This window comes from Vanessa tameamea, chromosome 9 (assembly GCF_037043105.1).
Source record: "Vanessa tameamea isolate UH-Manoa-2023 chromosome 9, ilVanTame1 primary haplotype, whole genome shotgun sequence".
Lineage (NCBI taxonomy): Eukaryota > Metazoa > Arthropoda > Insecta > Lepidoptera > Nymphalidae > Vanessa > Vanessa tameamea.
Window position 1 is genome coordinate 10,365,614 of NC_087317.1, and position 21,174 is coordinate 10,386,787.

A 21,174-nucleotide genomic window follows, 5' to 3' on the forward strand; every position below is an offset into this window, starting at 1 on the left:
TAGCTTAAAAGCTTCAAAACTCTTTTTTTAGTACGACTTCATATACCGTAAGAAACAGTTTCCTCTAAATTATAAATCTCTTATCTTATCCTAGTTGGCCGTCAGGTTTTACATATAAAAAAGTAGCCTTTGTTCCTCCTTGGAATTCAAACTTGCTTTATACTAAATTTCATCAAATTTGGTTCAGTTGTTTGCCCTGAAAAAGCAATTTCTAATATTAATACAGAAGTTTGGATATAAAGCACAAATGGTCCAGTAGTTAGAACACGTCAATATTAACAGATGTTTGTATATTCTAGGCCAGGCAAGCAGTACCTACTGAGATTTCATTAATTTGTGTGTATATTGGAGTAGGATGGTGGAAATCCATTAGCAGTGTAACATTCACACAGGCTGTTACTTTACTTCATGTTTCCAGTCAGGAAAAAGCGTGATATACTATAGGTACGGTATACTCAAACAAATAATTGTCAATATAGAAAATACTTTTGAATAATACGAATAATTCTAGTCATAGGTGATCAATGTTTTTCCCAGAAATAAAATAGGTATAAGGAATAAAAGGCACGCTTATCCCTCGAAGAAAGCTCCACCAACACACAAACAAATACAGAATTAGACCGATGATATATGTCTTCTTGTTATGTAAATACATTTTCTTACAGTTTGTGAGTAGGATTTTATTCTTTTGTTTCAGTACGTTCCTATATAATATCTCGACTTTGTTCCTTAAACCGCATCAACCTCTTTTCGCAAGACGATGTCAGGGCGGTTCACAGTATTGAAAAATTGAATAATTTAAAACTCGAACTTACGCAGTCGACTACCTGTCGCCGCGCGCCCGCCACTTTCTTTTCCAAGTAAAAGCTGTGATAGCGTACATAATACGTGTGTTTACTGGTCGTGACAACTGCTAACTTGAAATCGTGTTATAACCAAACCGAATTATTAATATATTTATTATATTTTAAGAAAGTAAAGCTATAAAATTTTAGTTTATGATCTTTGATTAATTCGTTCAAAACTTTAAAAATAAATCAACTTTGGAGAAAGTCAAAGTATTATATGTGTAATTTCTAAAGTAATTTTACGTATTATTGAAAAGATTACGTATAAAAGAAATATCTGTTGATGGGTAGTAATGAAGTAAATAAGAAAATTATATTCCTATTAGTCATAAGTCATTAAAACAAAGCACCGTTCAATTAAACGTAAATTACCAGCTGATGATAGAATTTGCTAGAATTTCTAATCGTTCGTATCATTACCTGTTTCTCACGACTAATGCCTGTTGTTACGTTCCACAAATACCGATGACAAAGCTATCTGACGGAATTCCGGCGTCGACAATGTTATTGTTATGCGTAAATTGATCTTAAACAAATACAAGGAAAGTAAATAAGTATATTCTATTTTTAAGTCGTTACATATAAATTTAAAAATACCTATAAATATAATATCCATATCATATGGCCGTTAAGGGGTTTCGTTGTCTGGAATCTAATCAGGTCAGGGTTACAATAAAAATGCTATGACATCCGATTTGAACCGACATGTAAAACTTCAGTTCATTAGAATAAAAATGTTCTTCAAGTGGTCAAGATTTTATTTAAATAAACAAACCTAGCTAGTAAAATAAAAGCTTGTAGAAATGGACGACCGCATGTTATTTCTGTAATTGCGCTCTATCGTACTACAACGTTTTTTTTATTTAACATAGTTTTTCGCGGTCACAAAATAAAGCCACCGACAGATTGTGAGCGCGTAAGTGAAATAAGTGGGTTAGAAAACATTAGCTACTTTGTAAGACAAAATATTAATGCAATAAACTTTGCTCACGTTAGATATCAGTGAATTGAGTTAATTTTAATATAATATACACTATGTGTTTACAAATATCATATTATCAAGACCACATATATTAAGGTTATTCTGTAGAGTTAAAAAAAAAACATAAGTTAAATTTTGTATTTAATTAAATATGTAAATAATTGAATTTATAAACGTTAAATATAAATACAATCACTTCCCTTACGATTTCGCGTTCTTGTTGTTCTACTTTACGAAAATTTGTCTTTTCAGAATGTAAATGTTGACTACATGTTACCAACATTAACATTCTAACTTATACTTGATTATAATTTACAATGACTTTTATTTATATATATAGTGACGTACTTTTGTTATGATACAAATTATGAACGTCTTTTATGAAATAAAATTGATATACATCCGTTGCACATGCACTACATATAATTTATTTATTTATTGTTGTTTATGTTCTTCAAATATTAGACAAATAAAAGTGTCAGATACTTAGGTTAGTTTAACTAGTAAAAGTAAAGCATGTAAATGTTCCTCTGCTGGGTTTGAGCTGTCGCTCATTTTTTATTTATTTTTTAATAATTTTATACCCACCTTATTGAGTGAGTAATCACTAGTGACCACTGCCCACTGTACGAAAAATATTAATCATTCCTCAACTTTATTAATCAAGAATGCGTCACCGACCTTGGGAATTAATAAGTTATGTCCCTTATGCCCGAAACACAACAATATTAAGTATTGCTGCTTTACAGTAGAATATATAGTGAGTCGTTATATACTTACCCAGACGGGCTCGCACAAAGCTCTATAACCAAGTCTTGTATTCAAGCTTTGCAGTTAAATTAAATCAAATTAATATCCTTAATTAAATTTGGAGAATTTTTTTATTTATTTATTTTGTCTCAGACATAGTCCATATTTTAATTTTAGTATTACATGGCAACCTTATAATTAATGTTAGTAAAAAGAAATAATAATAATAAAATCAAACAAAAAAAACAGAACCAAACACAAAAACAATAATCAAAACAATTACACTTATAAGATTTTAAATTAACATGGTTATTTTTATTACTATCAGTATTTAAAAAGGGATATTTTTATTTAGTTCACGAGACTGTCTCGTGAACAAGACATTCGTAGATAATGTCGAAATATCGAGCTCCACCAAATAAAAATAAAAGACATGGTAAATATCTCGTTTTAAATACTAATTACAATAATGTATTGTGAAATTGTTATTCCACCTCGCTTCTGCAATGCAGGGCGGTGGACGCATGTGGCAGATTTGTGCTTGTTGTGTGTGTGCTTGAATCCGTAACTATTGATCAAAATTAATCATCTCATTTCTGATTAGTTTAATATTTCAAATATGGAATCGATTTTAGTCGATCGAATTATTTTAATTTTGATATGTTTAATAAATACTAATTTCGTTTCTTACTCTATGTATTTATTTATAATAATGGATGTTACTATGCTTACATGATTATAATAAGCTGGATAATCTGTTTAGTTTTTTGCATTGTTATTATTTGTTAGAGCAATATATATGTGTGTTATTTTAATATAAACACACAAGTAAAGCAAAGCCGAAATACTTAACTATTTGTTCTGTATTATTTATTGTGTAATATATGTTCGTTTTGTAAAAAAGAAAATAATTTTAAAATTCTATTTTATTCTAATTATTTTATACAGATAAGAGTTTCCGAATTATTTGCTTGTTTATAACAAATATTTGAAGACGATAAGACACTTACCTTACCCTACAGAGAGCAGGTTGATCTTGTATTAATCAATTATCTCCACCCTTGAGTGATGTTCAGGAATGAGACCGGTTTCTTTGTAGAGTTATCCTTAGAGGATCATCTCGCCGACAAAAATAAAAGAATATTTTTCACGTTTTATATATAACTGCTTTTGATCAGTGTTTTTACTTATCAACATTCATAAGTATTTTAAAAATAATTAGTATAATCGTTATTTTGATAAAGTTCCTAATACCTATTCCAATTATATTGTATCCAATTAAGCACGGTTAATATAAAATTGACATTATAAGACTCTATATGTTACGATATAATTAATATTCTTTACCTTAAGATTTTCTTAATTAGATTCTGAATTAGATCGGAATTGAGAAATTTCCTTAAATTAAAATAATATGCTTGCAAAGTGGAAATATGGCGCTAGTATTAAGTGATGTCATTATTATAATAAGTTTCTTTTTGTCACATGGATTTAATCTTCATTCTAGCTACCGGATTTTTGGTTACGAAAAATCATTTGAATTGAAATAGTTACCATAATTGCGTAAAAAAATACCAAAAATATGCCTGACACTACTGATTAGAAGCCTAAAAAAATACTTACATTTATATGTGTATATAATAGTATATAAGTGATGGGAATATCCAAAATATATGTGGTGGAGTAATTCCCAGTCGTTCTTAAAAGGATATGCTTTTCTCTTTCTATATCATATATAATAAACTGGTTTTAACTAGAATTAACATATCTGTTTTATATTTATAAAATACGTCATATATATTGTTTTTTCTTGTTGCAGACCTATGTGACCGATCACACGGATGTGAACTCGCAAGCCATACTAGAGAGTTTAAACAGCAAATACTATTTCTACACAAGGACGAGGGGACTGTTCCGAATCTGTTACCCCAAGGAACGACCTCCTACAGGTAAGCCATTTTACAATAAGTGCCTTTTATTCCAAGTTTTAGGGCGAGGTCTGTTGTTAACAAGACGTCGCGTTCAAGTGACCGACATAAGGGACCCCTTGAGTGGCTCATATTTTAATTTAGTTTTTTTTTGTTATTTAAAGCAACAAGCTAAGCAAGTATAACTGATTCTTAAAACATTTAAGTTAATAAATATTGAGTACGGTGATATGTTTTTCCGAATCCGAAATCTGACGCAATAAAAAAACTGTTCTGAAGTAGTCAAAGTCTGTAGTCTGATGGTAAAAGTTTGCTTTTTTCTATCGTACAAAATTTCTTCAATCGTGTATCGATTACCTAAAAAAATATATATAAAACCTCAAAAATGCCAGTCACTATTTTGTTGTGTCATTAAAGAATTTCCATTTTTTTTTAAATGCAATGATTGCAATTTTTTAAGACGATTTCCCCTTAACGTCAATAATGGTCCTTCAATGTTTCATATAAGACGTTGCAATCAAATTCTATCACGCAAAAAGAGGTTTTCCTTAAATATTATGAATTAAGTCGAAACACTCTGATTAGTATTATTATTAAATATTGGTTCACTGTAAGTATTTATTTGTTAACATGTTACACATAACTATCAAATTAACTTGCCACATATTTCTAGAACATGCAATCCGTTTCATTACAGATTCTTAGTAAACAATAATTATTTTTTTTTAGACAAATGTCGAACATCAAGTAATTGATATGTTACTACATTAATATTAGTAGAAACAAAAATATTATTTAAAGCATGAATTGATATATAGTATAAAGTCATTGATCATGAGCTGAAATTTTTCAGTGGATAAAACACGTTAGCTTCAATTAGAAATGCCAGTTCAAATACGGACGAACTATAATAGTGACAGAAATAAGAGGGGAGACCTTGGAGACCTTCAGAAGGGAGGAATAATCTCCAAACCTTCTCCCCGAGAGAAGAGAAGGCATTTGCTAAACAGTGGGACATTAACTCGCTGTTATTTTATTTACTTTTAACTGAATACTATAAAGGCTTATTGGTACAAATCCATCAACATAATTTTTGAACTCTATGGCATTTATGAAGCACATTGATAAATAAAGGAGAATATTATACTTCTTAACAGAGGGCGACTTGTTATTACTATATCTGGCCAATACATACAAACATCTATACTATTAAATCAGACGTTATAATACTTGCTACTACATTGAGTACACAGTATTAATCATTGTATTTATCCTAATTTCACACACTTTCATGGTAATTATTAGAGCCTATTGGAGCGCAAAGTATGTCAAAGTTAAGCGAATATAGCGCTAACGTATATGAATATAGCAACTAAATTAGTCTGGCCATAAAACTACGTCCGCTGGAAGTAGTGTACGGTATACTAAGACAGGTGTTTAACTGCACATAGAATCGCGTTTTTAAATCATCATGACTATTATTTTCGCTATCTTCTTTTCTCCGTGCATTCGTTAATTGAAAAAGTGTTCTAAATTTGTACTTTAGTTTTTTTTATTAATTATTTAAATATAATGGCGTGTGTACTGGTTCAATTTTATCGTTCGGTTCAATTCGTTCGAAGATTTTGAATAAAGATAATATAACAACCATTCATTCATTCGTAGCAATAAATCTTCAGTAATATCTAGTTTGTATAGATTTTTAATTTTTTTTGTTTAATGCTTGTGATTTTTTTTTTTGTTTCAAATTTTTAGCTTTTAAGTATCGATGTCCCATTTGCACGAGCCGTTGACTAACGCGGATCTTAGTTTAAACAAAGATTGTTTTTCCGTATTTAATTTATGTCTGTCTGTTTTTAATACATCTCGGGAGCGCCAAATGAAAATTTTAAGAATTTTTGGAATAAGTTCGAAACTTCCATAGAAGGTCTTTCAGTAGCATTATATTGTAGGACATTAAGGGCTGCTTTTGATATCAACTTTGGTCAACAAAATAAATACCGAAATTCCAAATGGATTATTACATTACTGAATTTCTATTAAAAATATGTAATATTAAAAGAAAAATAGGTTTCGCGTCGGGTACAATTTCTCCACACAAACCGGTGTGAAAGGCATTCTCGGGCGAGTATTTAACCTGCGCTCTGCTGTTGACTCTTTAGCCTAGAAAATTACGCATTACGAATAGATAATGGATCGTCGGTACAATTATGATTAATTTTACTTTCCACGAGAAGGATTTCTTAGTGGTCAACCTTGCTATTTTCTCTAATACTTTATAAGAACTGATTAAAGTATCTAAACGCTACAATTCAGACATTAATTAGAAATATTATATTAAAAGCATTCTGGCAATTATCACTTTCACATACGTTAATAATTATAAAAGAACTATAAAATTGAATACGTATGTACAATAATTGATTAATGGAATGTCGTGTTTTAAGTGTTGCTATATTTAAAAAATCAGACACTCAAATAATTAACTTTTTTCAACCTTGGTGGATGATTTTTAAATAATTTTAAAATTGTTCTTCCTTCCACTTCCATTTAATATTTAGCGGTAATTAAGAGGTTTTTTTATATAGTTGACGACCTCTACAGTGTTACCGACATTTCCTCTGGGTTAATTGAAGGTTGAGTCGAAAGTAAGGCTATAATTACTCATCATATATTCAGTTTGCGTGGTCACGCCTTACCCGACAAGTGTCGATACAAGACCAAGTATTTAGGACGATATGCATATAATATTAATTCGAAGGTCTAGTCTGTGCTAATACGTGACTAGTTAAACAATCAATCCTAGTCTAAAACGGTAACATATTTAAAATGTTTTTGTCTATGGCAACAAATTAAAATAGAATTGAATTATGAAGCCATTGAAATATCCGCCACTTTTTTAATAGTTGATGTCTTAACAATAGATATTTGATATTTAATTAATTCTAACTTATCTAATGTTTACACTTAACTTTATATAAAAACTGTTCCCTGACACAAACCCAACGTACTTACGTAGATTTAGATTAGATAGATATAGATAGTAGATTTTCGAAATGTAGTAACATCAGAAAGTATTGGCGCAACATCATCGAAGAACTATAACATTGAGAAAACGGCATTATCAAATACTATTTAAGATATCATGGGTTGTCTGAAACGTAATCACTTCGAAGTCGATCGTGACATAACTCTCAACTTACTATTATTAAATATTATAAAACTATTGAAAAGAATTATTTTATCAGTTTCATTTTATATTACGCAGCGTGACTGCTTCTTTTCGGGGAAATAAATTAGGCATTGAATGTTTTTATTTCACTATATTTTTAAATTACAAAAATAGCAACGTGAAATGTAATCCAATATATGATCCAAAATAATAGGTCTTTTGTTACACAGGATTTCATTTAACTGGACTAATGTTTATTTATTTATTTTTTATATTATTCTGTAGAGTAAATAAATAAATAAAACTATTAATTTTTAATTTTAATGTTCATTTCCAAGTAGATATTTGAACACATTAGAGGAAGATTGGCGCCCCTGAAAACCTAACAATTTATCAACTACGTGCTGACGGTGAGTCTTTGAAGTTCATCAAGGCAATAGCTTACATAGTACGTGTGGCTACTGCACTAAGTGATAAGACACACATTTGACCAAGTCATACATATGTCTTAGAATAGAATTATATGACTTATTCTATCAAGGTTGGAGTTATAATGTGAATGGGAAGGTTTTATCAGGCTTACGATTTAAAATTGTTTCCTTTATTATTTTAGAGGTTATTGATTGATACGGCCATTTTATACCACGTGACATGTCACTGATGCTAATGATATAAACATGATATAAGCTTACGGAAATAAGTATTTTGTGTCGTCATTGAATTAGGAATTTGCACACCATTGTATTATGACAAGGTACAATAGACGTTTAAAGTCAAAACAAATGAGTGGTTCTAAAGTGTCAATTTGTTTTTCATTCATAATACAATCAATAGTATAGAATTTATTCGGATATAGTGATTAACAATGCTCGGAAATATTGCTACCAACCTTCGCTTACTATTTCCGAATCGAGGTTTCGACCTTGACCCCACACCTTCGTTTTCCACATCTATACAGTTTCCAATATCGATGAATGAAAGTTTTTTGTTACCAAACTTTTAAATAGAATTCACACAACAACTCAAATCGAGTAGGTTTCGAATCGTTATTTTACAAGATTTAATGAGTTACAAGTTACAACTAGTTCGGGGTTCGGGTGGATCAGTAAATTGTGAGGAATTAGCACGAATTCAATAGTTCTTCTCTTTATTACAACTTCTGTAAATACATAATATTCCTATGTATATTCATTGGAATTTGATTTCAATATAACTTAAGGCAGCTGGGTTTAAATCCTATTGAGCGTCTCCGAGTGTTCAATTTATCTTTGCATTCATTTTTGAGGTGCAGAGAAATATGAGGAAATCAATCTTTGATTAAACTATGATATTCATATAATAATACACATATTAAATGATACACATATTTACAGAACAGAAGTTTATGAGAATCCATTTCAAAGTGTGTTATTTTTAGTATAGAAATATTTGCTGTAAAATTATTGATGTATTTGATTTTAATTCACAATTTGAATTTATCATTGCGGTTTAGTTCATATTTTGATAAATCACGACGTGGTTTGTGGTTTGCTATCGGCATTTATTTTCTCTTTTCTTCGCTGTTCTACTTCGTGTTATAAAGACACGGGACTTCCGTTTGAGAAAGGAAATGCTTCTACATATTTGGCACTTCAGATAGATAAGTTTATTTCTCTTTTATCTTTAATGTAATTGAAAATCATATTATAATATATTTTTATGTGTATTGAATTGTGCCCGCGATCTGATTTGCTTGAAATTTAATGTGAAGGATAGCTAGAGATTTTTAACTGTAATGGAATAGTCGGCTTAATTTATAATTTAAAAATTAAACTTAAGCCGAGCGCCAGTATTGTATCAGAATAAAATTTCAATAAGTTTTCTATACCGTCAATACTAAAATTGAATAATCGCCCTCAGTGCTATTATTTTATTTAATAGACTGAAACAGACTCTTTACATTTCACTAAGTACGAATGTTTCATTATTTTTAGAAAGGTTATCCATATCCAATCAAATCTTTTGTACTTTAAGAAATTTTGTTAAATTTTTATTATGACTTTTTTAATACAATAAATTTTGGTAGCTCCAGATTGATACAATTGGATGACTAAAACATATGGACGTATTAACGCATCTGGATAAATATAATCTCACCAGAAATGTATTCCAATCTAAACCAAAAAACAACACGTACAGTCTCAGTTTCTTAATAAATTAGTCTTTACTAGTTATTTTACATATTTCAATATTAAAACATGAAAACTATTTTAGTTAATAGATTTTATAGTCAATAATACTTGAATAGCATACGATTTCGCGACAACTCGAACAGGTTGAGTAAGACCGCAAAATCGTTGCAACTTTGCAATGTATAAATTAATTCAACAGAGACATGCAACGAACATGAATGGAACGTACCATTTCTCTCATATATATAATTTTAAAAAAAACTCAACAAGGCTACATAAGTCGTTTTTAAGATTCACTACGTTTTTGACTATTTCTAAAATTGGTATCGATTTTTTTCAAAACGATATAAGTTCCTTACTTTCTCTTCTATTCTTTAAATGATCGTTTGGAGATTTCATTACCAATAAGGCAGAATAAACTCGAGAGTCTGATCGTTTTACTGAGAACGATTACAAAATGATCATAAATACTGCGAATACGACGTGATTCTCGATTACTAATCATTCGTTGCGTTACTTTCTCGATAATCGGAGAACCTCTAAGACTGTTCGTCCACTCACAGATACTATAACGCAAAATCGAATTGAATTTATTTATAGAATTTAAGAAGTACTTTAGTGTATTCTGTATGGCTATATAAATAAACACAAGATTTTAATTAAAGTTAAATAACATAATAATAATAAAGTGGCAAATGCGGTGATATGTCATGAAATATAATAAATTTATTAGTCTATGCTACATTGTTGGTTTGATTGTTACAAAGCGCTTAGCGCATCAACTGGACCACAAGCTTAATATGTACGTCGTACCAGAGTATCACAGGTGAAATCTTTGTTCCACAAACCGAGTGTGGACCGGTCCGGTCCTACGTGAGAGCAACAGTATTACTACAATATATTGCTGATATGAAGTAGAGATGATAGAGATAAGATTGTGAGATAATAATTAGATTCTAAGCCCACAACGTTTTTCTAACAACTATAAAATATTCTAGTCCTATACCTATCCAAAGAGACCAAGGAGCCAGCGATATCGCCTTAATATAATCGGCACACCAAAGATCATTGACAGTTCAGTTTAGCGAAATACCATGCAAATTGTTCACAAACGAAATTGACAATTCACGGTTAAGAATTTAGAACGCATTAGTTTGAGTTATATATTTAGTAAAAAGAAACATTTGATCATTCGCGAAGTATTGAAACTGTTTAAAATGCATCAATGCAGAAAGTGCACTTATTTATGTGTTGCTTGCACAAAGTCCTAGTACCAAGTAGATTTTCTGGGTAGAGGTGCCCCACACTCATCAGATATTCTACCGCCAAACAGCAAAACTTAGTATTGTTGTGTTCAATATGTAAAATCAGTGCAATATGTTATTCATATAAGACCATTGAGTAAAAATAATCCAAAATAGTAATCAAATTTCAAAATTTGCATTTATTACCATTCATTTTAAGCGTTTTATGCATAAAATACCGCTTACACTTTGCAATTTGAACCAGTTTTTCAACAGACAACATACGAACAGTCGAGGATATTACAAGATAATTGAATAAACGCACGAGGGACAAATAAGGGGGGGGTGTGCGGCATGATGTAAAACATTGCGGCCAGATCGCTTAACTCGTGTAAATCGCATCCCACTGTTAACAGTGAAATGTCAATTATTCTATAGTAACAAAAAGCTGTTTTATATTCTTACCTACAATTAGCAGTACCTACGTAAACATCATTAAGGTTTACTGTATCTAAGCCCATGCTGAAGTCTAAGCATTCCTTAAGCTAAAATATACTTTAATAGGCGCTGCAATTAACGTGGTGATTTAAAAGGCGTCAAATGGACAGCAATCCGCACATTCAAGCAGTTAAAGCCTCAATGATAAAGGAAATAGAGTTTGAAATAGCAAAGCAATATTAATAAGGTCAATTGCCCGATTAACATTTTCAAATAAACAACTTTTCGAGGCGAAATAAGCTATCAAATTTAAAATAATCCCTTTTACAATTACTCGTTTGAATTTTTAAATGTATAACTTGATTTTCATGCGTAATATATAAATTATACTGTAGATTATCTTTATTGTGCGCATAAAACATCAAAAAATAAAAGTGTATTTTACAAAAGGGATTTGTTTCACAACCATAAACTACTCAATGGGTTAATAGTCTTAAAAATGTTAATAATTTAATATGAAAATACATTTGTAAAAAGCAAAAGTGAACATGATTTAATTAAATTTTTTATTTTTTATTTATTGTGAGATCTTTATACAAACCATAATTTTGATTTTAATGAGTATTATTGAACGTAACTGAGTAAGATACCCATTCGCAATTGGAGATTAACACACATGATAGCTCAAGTCAATGCCCTAGGTGAAATTTTTTTAATGATGCCCCAGAAATCATCATCGAAGATTGTTTCTAGACCCCAGCAAGTAAATGATATACAATTAAAATATTTGAAATAAGAACATCTTCACTAATAGACAAGAAAGTATACCCAGGTAGTGTATACTGAGCCCTATTATCATCGCTATTAGTCTTGTTTAAACAATTAACTTAATTAGTATAGAGGTACCTGGCACAGACCCTACCCATAGATGGGTTTCTGGTGTACGGCCAAATAATATAGGTAGATACTAGTCAAACACATCCATAGACAAATAACTACTTTTTACTGGTTTGACACATTCCTAACAGTACCTATGATAATAGACGAACTGAAATTAGTATAAAATATTAACTGCTAAAATTCTTACCGGTTATTCTCGGCCAGAATCCACATTCCAATCCGGTATCTTCACGTTTACATAGTTGTAAAATGATATTTTGAAAGTGCTTATATTTTGGAATACTGATTTTTTTTTTTATATTTTTTAAATATAACTTAAAAAAATGTTTTATAGTGTAGGGCGAATAGGCCACGTTATGATGGTAAGTGGTTACCACCTATAACGTCGGGAGCTAAGATGTTATGTCCCTTCTGCCTGTAGTTTTACTGGCTCGTTCGCCGTCAAACCGGAACACAACAATACTAAGTATTATTGTTTGGTGGTAGAATATCTGATGAGTGAGTGGTTACCTGCCCAGATAGACTTGAAATTGACTGCTAAGAGAGAAAGTTGAGAAATATGATGAATTAAATAAGATTAACACAAGTAAAGAAGAAGACATACGAACTAATGAAATCTCTGTCAGCCAGTAAACAGTTCGGGTTCTGAAGCTGAAATAAATCCATTTAATTTTAAACTTATATTTTATTTAGGAGTTCAACATCAGTTTTTGTTCTATTGTTTTTTTGCTTCTGCGATTTTATTGCTTTCAATTTTTGTTATTAATATAATTTCAGCCTTTCTAAAACTAACACTAAACATATATATATATATTATATAAAATTATTTATGATGGAATATTTTTTGCTAATAAAATTGTTGACGTGATTAATATAATTATTTTAAATTTAAGTTTTTCTCATTTACGGCATTGAATTTACAACAAGGTCGGATTAGATTAGTAATATCCTCTAAAAATTCGTGTTGTAGTCACCATTATGTGGTATTATATTAATCTCTTGAAGTCACTCGTGTCACGCTAATAAATTACTATGCCAACTGATTACCGCGGTAGTAAAGGATGATTATGTTTACAATGATTACTCGTAAACAAATATAGTTGACGCAATGTCGCCCATTCAAGAACACCATTAATAAAAACGTAATTAGAGTAAGTCCACACAAGATTGTAAAATGTAATTATTCCTACATTAATAGATTTTATAGATGACCTTGATATATTTTCAAACATTGTTTCAAAGCTATTGCCTATAGCTCCAAATCCTTCTCAAAGGGAGAGAAGGCCTTTCCTAGAATTTAGATATTTAGCGGCCGTTACTTTACGTTTACTTTATTGCCTACGGGTTGACATTGGTAACCATTTATCATTAGGTAGTTGATACCTTTGCTTGGATGTGTTTTTTTATTATTAATTCCGACCAAACGATTATTGATACAGAGACAAAATTCACATGTTTTTGACATGACTATGGCCTATTGTGTGTTTAATACATGTAATGTTTCATGTTTAAATATGTATATAACGAACTAAATAAATACACGTGAACGTTATTCAAATGTTCAATAATACGATTTAAAAAAGGTTTGTCATATAATTAAGTATTCGAATCTTGACGCGAAGGAAGATGACCCAATCATTTAACTTACCACATTAAAGCCGTACGTTTAAATGTTTCACGAAAACTTTTTAAGAATCGCAGTGGCGATAGTTTCGCAAGCGTCTGGCCCTGGCGAATCTGAACCCATATCTGGCGTTTTGTAACTGACCGACGTACCGTGAAGGAATGTTCGCCTCATACTTAGGATGTGCGATAGGTGAGGCCTCCGACTTGCATGGACGTTTAGTTTTTAAACAATCTCTTTTATTATTAACACATTATCTGTTTGTATGTATGAGTAGTTCTCGGTTAACGCATTTATAAAATGTTATAATTCACATTGTGCTTGGCGGTGAAGGGAAACATCGTAAGGAAATCGTGTCGGATAAAAATCTGCCACATGTGTATCTGGTATTGGATCAGCGTGGTGGAATAAGCTCCGAAAGCTCGCTAGTAAAAAAGGCAATAGCCCGAGAAATAAGGCTAAAGGCTGCTACTTTTATTTTTCTGCACATGAATATATTATCTTTTTTTTTATAAAAGATATATTCATTATTTGTAAATTGTATCTTAGTTGTTAACCGTGGGCTACAATGATTTTAATTGAATTTTTGTTAGGTTACTTTTAATCTTATGTCATTTTTCCGTTGTGGAATAGGTTCAATCACACACATTTTCACATACATAAACGAAGTATATATATATATATTTTAACCAATTTTTCTAAACAATTATTATTAGGAACTATTGGTTGTTATTTAATTATTTCTCGTGAATTATAAGTTTCTAATCTAATGTTCGTAGCGAGAATTATGACTTCATAATTCTCGTCATCGTGTGTATATTTGTAATTTGTTATTCAAATGACCGTCCATTGAAATGTGATCATTGCACTATCATGACATATTCTTGTACGATCACGAATTATTTATTATTAATATATTTTTATGACATTATATTAAATTTTATTAGAGAAATGCGACTCTCTCTGCTTCAATATTAATTTAATATTGTAATCTGAAAATGATTATGTTTTAAACATTTAGTCAATTATATATCATATCATATATATCTTTTTAAACTATTCAGCTTGTATTCTAAAGTGAAAATCAGTTAACGCATTCATTATATATCATAGTTCACATTGAGCTTGGTTGTGAAGGAAAACAACGTAAATAAATCGTCTCAATTGAGTGTTTCTACGATTCGGTTACTAAATTAGGTATATAATTAGTTTCCGCCAGCGTGTGTCGTTTGGTTACGGGTGCTAAGGATTAAAAATGTCCTATGTGTTGTTCCAGACTCTTTTATCTGTGTTAAATTTCATTCAGATCTGTTCCACCGTTCTAGCGTGATTAAGTAACAAACGTACCTCTTTCCAAACTTTTGCTTTTCTAATGTTTAAGATAAGGCACAGACAAAATAGCTTAGTACCTTTTTGTCTGGTTGTTAACCGATTTTTCAGCACTAAGCTCTTATGTGGTTTAGAGTAGAGTGAACTGGCAGATATCCAGGCGACCTTTCCCTCTTTTTCTTTCATTATGTCTATTTTTTGTTCTTGTTTTGATTCACATGGGATTTTTAATAACAATTTTCTATCTCGTCATTTAATTTTATACACTATCCCAAAACAAGTTTCATGTTTTTAATTTAAAAAATGACGACTTCCATAAAACTTTCATCCCTTATTTCACCCCCTCAGATGTAGAATATCAAGAAAAGCTTAAATAAGAATCTATTCATTTTTAATCAGTAGCGCATAAATAAAGTTTCATGCTTCTAACTTTAAAAATGACGGACTTCTATACAAACTTTCAACCCTAATTTCACTCCCGTAGGGGTAGAATATGCAGAAACACTTAAATAAGTATCTACTCCTTTTTAATCAGTATCCCAAAAATAAATATTTCATCTTTCTAACTTATAAAATTACGGACTTCCATACAAACGTTCAACCCTTATTTCACCCCTTTATGGTGTAGAATTTCGTGGGTGTCATGATATGTTAGTTTATATGTGTACAGCCTAAAATATAAGTTTTAGGCTTCTAGTTCTAAAAATTAAATACTTTCAACAGCTTACAATCTTTCATCCCCATTTTCAACCCTTTACAGCACTTTTTTCCAAGTAAAGTATGTACTTTCTCAGGCTCTAGACTATTTGTGTACCAAATTTCATTTAAATCGGTCCAGTAGTTTTGGCGTGAAAGCGAGACAGACAGACAGACAAGAGTTACTTTCGCATTTATAATATTAGTATGGATATATATAGTATGGATAGTATGAATTAATAAACTAATTATAATCACACTAACAATTCACCTACATACCTAATAAAGTGCGAGTCGGAGTCGTGGACCGAGTTCCATGTACATATTTATAGGTATGTAAATAGCTAATAGATCTACCAAAAGGGAACGATGGTTGAAGATATTTCCCTTTTTTCAAGTTTTTTAAATTTTCCAATGTAAGCAGAGCCCTGCTCCTAAGCAAAATGTACGCAGTGTGGGATCAATTTATATTGGAAGGTAAATCTCTTTTTTTATATATATGTATATTGAAGATCTTATAGTATCATATAAATGTATATTGAAGATCTTATAGTATTATTAATAGTAACATAATTACCAACAATAATTATGTCACAATTATGACCGAATGTCTAAACAATATGTCTAGTCTTATTAATGATGCAATTAATGATTAAACGACTTTATTAATAGAAACGTTCATTAGTAAATATTAGAACATCGTGATTGGTGAACAAATAGTGTGATAGACACGCACTTGTAGTTTAATACCGTTACTTGACCGCGTACATTCCACTTATATATTTAAACTTATTTTTATACGAGAACTGTATATTGTTAATAGTTTATTTATAGAAATATTTATACGCCATATATGAATATAAATACATATTTAATATAAAGATTGTCGCGTGTCGAGATAAGTCTGTTTTATTTTTAGCGACTGTAATACGCCTAAATTGTATCGCACATATCAGCGTGGATGAGGACCTTTTTAATGATTTAAATTCAATGAATAATACAAACAATTTCTAATACTACTAATACTATTTATTTAAAAACAGGTAATGTATTACTTTACGTTCTGGTTTGAAGGGTGATCGAGTCAGTGTACTGATAGTTGTAAGGCCCTTGTTACATTAACAAAAACAGTGGCCACAAGCGTTAAAGTGAACACATGCCATTGTGTAGCCATAGCCTTTTCTTCATTCTGTAATAAACTGGTATAATTAGATAATGATTAATAATTGGACGGTATTGTGCCGCAATGTTTTAACTGGCCGACACAAACAAAAGTTTAAGAGAAGTGAAAAAAATGTTATGAAATGTTTTTAAACTAATATTCAAAACATTATAATGATCTGCAGACATAGTTAATCAGAGATGGCATCACTATGGAAACAGAATACCTCTTCTGTTTTTCTTGGATACAGATAAAATAAGAAATAATCGGAAAATGGATGATATATTAACATATAACAGGCCTATCTGTTGGTAATCAGTAACTTTAAATGCAAGCTGATGGCCGTCTTGATGTGAATATTCACACATTCGTGTCTAACCTCAAGTTTAATTTCCATACGTAAGTCCGTCTCTGCGATTATATTAGCCTTATTACCGAAGGAATGCAAATGAATAGTTGCATGTCTTAATATGCACCAACGGTATTATTCTGCAAGAACTCACTTCGTATCTCAATTGTGAACGATAAAAAACTGACAGTGAAATGCTATGATCTGTATGTTTTAATTATGATATGGTCAATTCCGCATATCACTTTATGTTCACGATCGAGTTATGTTGTGAGTTTCGAGTTCTTACAGAATAGCTTTACTGTTTCTGATTATTATTTTTGTCATGTTGGAAGGAGTTTATAATTCATGGTTAAAAAATTATGAAAATAATTAAAAATAAATCATATAATTCAGTATTTAAATTCCTGTTCGAAATATTAATCGTCCGAACAAAATTATATATTTAAAATACGAGTTTGACTGTAATTCGTTAAAAACATCGCAGACATACTACATTTTTCACACCATGTATAGTCGGACTCGTTCTCTTCAATATGCCAAATGCGTCCTTACAATTAGCGACAGGTGCTTTAAACATCGGAAAAGCGTAGTGAAAGTGACACCAGTCATGGATACTTGGCGGGAAAAGTTACATGAGGCCGCCATTTTGTATTTTCTTTCCGGATATTTTTATGTTAAGAAACTTATACAACAATTATTATTCTCTTACACATAATAGTTAAGTAAATTTTCTGAATAAAATTTTAGTTCGACTAATTGTTATTATTTTATTTGTTCATCGGTGTTACCACATTGGAAAATAGAGTCACGGTTGGAAGCATAAACTTATAGTATATTGTAACATTGTAGACATGGTATTACAACAACGAAATTATGCGTTTGTAACCATCAATATTTCCCACTTCAATGAATGTTTAGATTGTTATTCATACGGAACTCTTGTTTACCCTACAAACAGTGAAGCATGTCGGAAAAATAAGTCACGACACAACAAAATAATAACTAATAACATATACGATGACTCCGGAACACGGAAACTTTAAAATAAAATTACATATGAGTAATTCACAAATTTACATACATTTAGCGTTACGACATGACTGTAGAATTAGTTTTGCATTAAGCATTCATATTTACTTGAGATTCACGTGTTTTCTATTGTTTTAAATGACTTATGATTTTATGTAACTCTTGCATAAGTTTAAAGAGTTTATGTACCGGTGGTATGCTGGGTCGTTTCCTTATTACCGATCGTGTGAAAGGTGGGCGGAGGCTCGGGCTGTTTGTAATGTTCAAATTATTTAAACTAACTAGTATTGATCACGTCATATCATCTAACACGGTTTCAAGTACTGAGAAGTTAAGAGATAGAGTAAGAAGAGTTAGTGGCTATTTTTCAAGGTCCAATATGAGCGCCAAGTATCTTGTATCTACGTTTATAATTTGAGGAAAGCGTTTCATTTGCTTTAGATTGACTTAGGATTGACACTGTCACTTCAATTCAGTGTAAGTTTTTTTAAATGTATATTTCGTTTATTTCACCTTATGACAAATATTTTTCTCAAAAACAAAATTTGATTCTGTGTTTAATAAAGCTGTGTATTTGAGATGTTATTTTCTTCAATATTCCTTGCGATTCGCTCATCTATTGAATTTGTGATGACGTCAGTTTCGTATTAATTGTATCTGACGCACATCTCTTCCCCCCTTTGTTTTTTGTAGTGTAAAACATGGTTCATGTAATACATTAATCATAGAAGCAGTATCAGTCTAGCAGTTTTTACAACATCTCCGAAGTTTGAATGCCGATACATATTTGGCAAAAAAATTGAGGTCTTCCACGCTCGTGTTACGTTTCCTTTTACGTCGTCAATATATAATTTTACACAAAAAAGATTTAAAAAAAAACAATCTATATGTATCGTGTAACTTAATATTATAGCATGTATGTCTGTCTGTGTACGAATTTAGAGTCGAAATAATTTCAAATACAATACACAGGATGACGTTACTATCAACCGAATATGGCAGCAAGGTAGCATAATGATTAAAAACTCATAGATGTTGGCAAATTATTTAAAGTAATCTATTTAGTTTATTGGTTTAGAGTTGCTACTTTTAAATTAATAATCATGATTATTGGTCTTAGAGCTATAGATGGAAACTGAATAATAACTGGTGAGCGGGTAGGTTACACATATGAGTAGGTGAGACAGCGCAATCACAAGCGACACAATAAGACGACGTATGGTTTGCCAGTAATATAAAAAACACACTGGAAGGGAAAAGGAGAGGCATACCGTTTTCACTATTAATGAAAAAGACAGAATATTCATAAGAGTCATGACTAAAAGATTGGTCGTAACTAATTTACACTGAGGTTATTTTAATAGATTAACCATCGCACGTTTAACACCTTGCTTTGTTGTACAGTCACGCACACAAGGACGTATGAATTCGCAACTTTCTCTAAACACACCCACGGACATCTGAAATGTCGCCGGACCGGGTTACCCATTTGTAGCATGCTACTTATCATATTTGGAAAACGTCAAGTTTTGAACTTAAAGCGATTTTTAAATCGTTGGATAAATGTTTCAAATGCTTTCTTTAATAATAGAACGGGGACTAATTAAACTTAAAAGACGACACTGTAGCAATCGAATCGAAACGAAACTCAGTTACCTTTTGGTCGGAATTGAATCGGGAACGTTGTAAATAAGTAGAATTGGTCCAAGATTATTTGAAAAACACGATTCCAACGAGCAAAATGGTATTTGTTTAGAAATTTTATATTAAAATAATACGGCAATATTAAACTTCTGAAAGTCTTATGAATATGTATTATTCTTTAATTGTCGTCGTTAACTTTATTAAGACTATTTTTGTCACTCTGCTAGATAATGACAGTTATTAAAGATGTATGTTATGTCACGAGTGTCTAAATCGTTGTATTTTTTTTTAATTTTTACCTCTTAAAGTATTGTAGGCGAAGACAGACAAAGTATTACGTAAATATTTTATTAAATGTGTTTTAAGTATGTATAAATGGTTTTATAAGATCACTATTTCTCTTATGAGCTAAAATTTTTACTTTTATTACCAATTTAAAGTTCCAATTTCAAAAAATATATTTGACTATTTTGTCTATGTTTGGACCAAGATGTAAAATTGATACTTTTGATTTAATATACATACATAGGAAATATATCACTGTGTGCATGCGATTTTGAACCGATTACGATGTAACAGGTCTTTAGAGTTCATTGATTGAGATGAAATTTCTCCGTTTATATGTATACTAGCTGTGCCCGCGACTTCGTTCGCGTAGTTGTCGGAAACACTATCATGATTATCGTTTGATTGCTCACGTTGGTTTTTGTTATTATAATCGACAATAAGATTTAATAATATGTTTTACAGTACTTCAGCGTAGATTATATTTTTAGTTTTATTTTCTTGTGGTAGAAGAACATACTGATTTTGCCCGCAACCCGATCTTGACAACGCGACATATAGTTGGCCGTGTGAAAAGCAGTCTTGACGTAAATCGATTCCTACGTGTTTAAATGTTTGGC

The 21,174-nt window shown here is 30.8% G+C and overlaps 1 protein-coding gene across 2 annotated transcripts in view; it reads left to right on the top strand.

Annotated features, from left to right (window-relative positions):
- Nucleotides 1-21,174, top strand: part of LOC113396950 (uncharacterized) — a 47,530-nt gene that overhangs the window by 12,856 nt on the left and 13,500 nt on the right. For both annotated transcript variants that reach the window (XM_026635042.2, XM_026635041.2), the window contains exon 2: nt 4,400-4,529. In XM_026635042.2, coding sequence (XP_026490827.1) covers nt 4,400-4,529 — 130 coding nt within the window. The remainder of the gene's footprint in view (nt 1-4,399; nt 4,530-21,174) is intronic.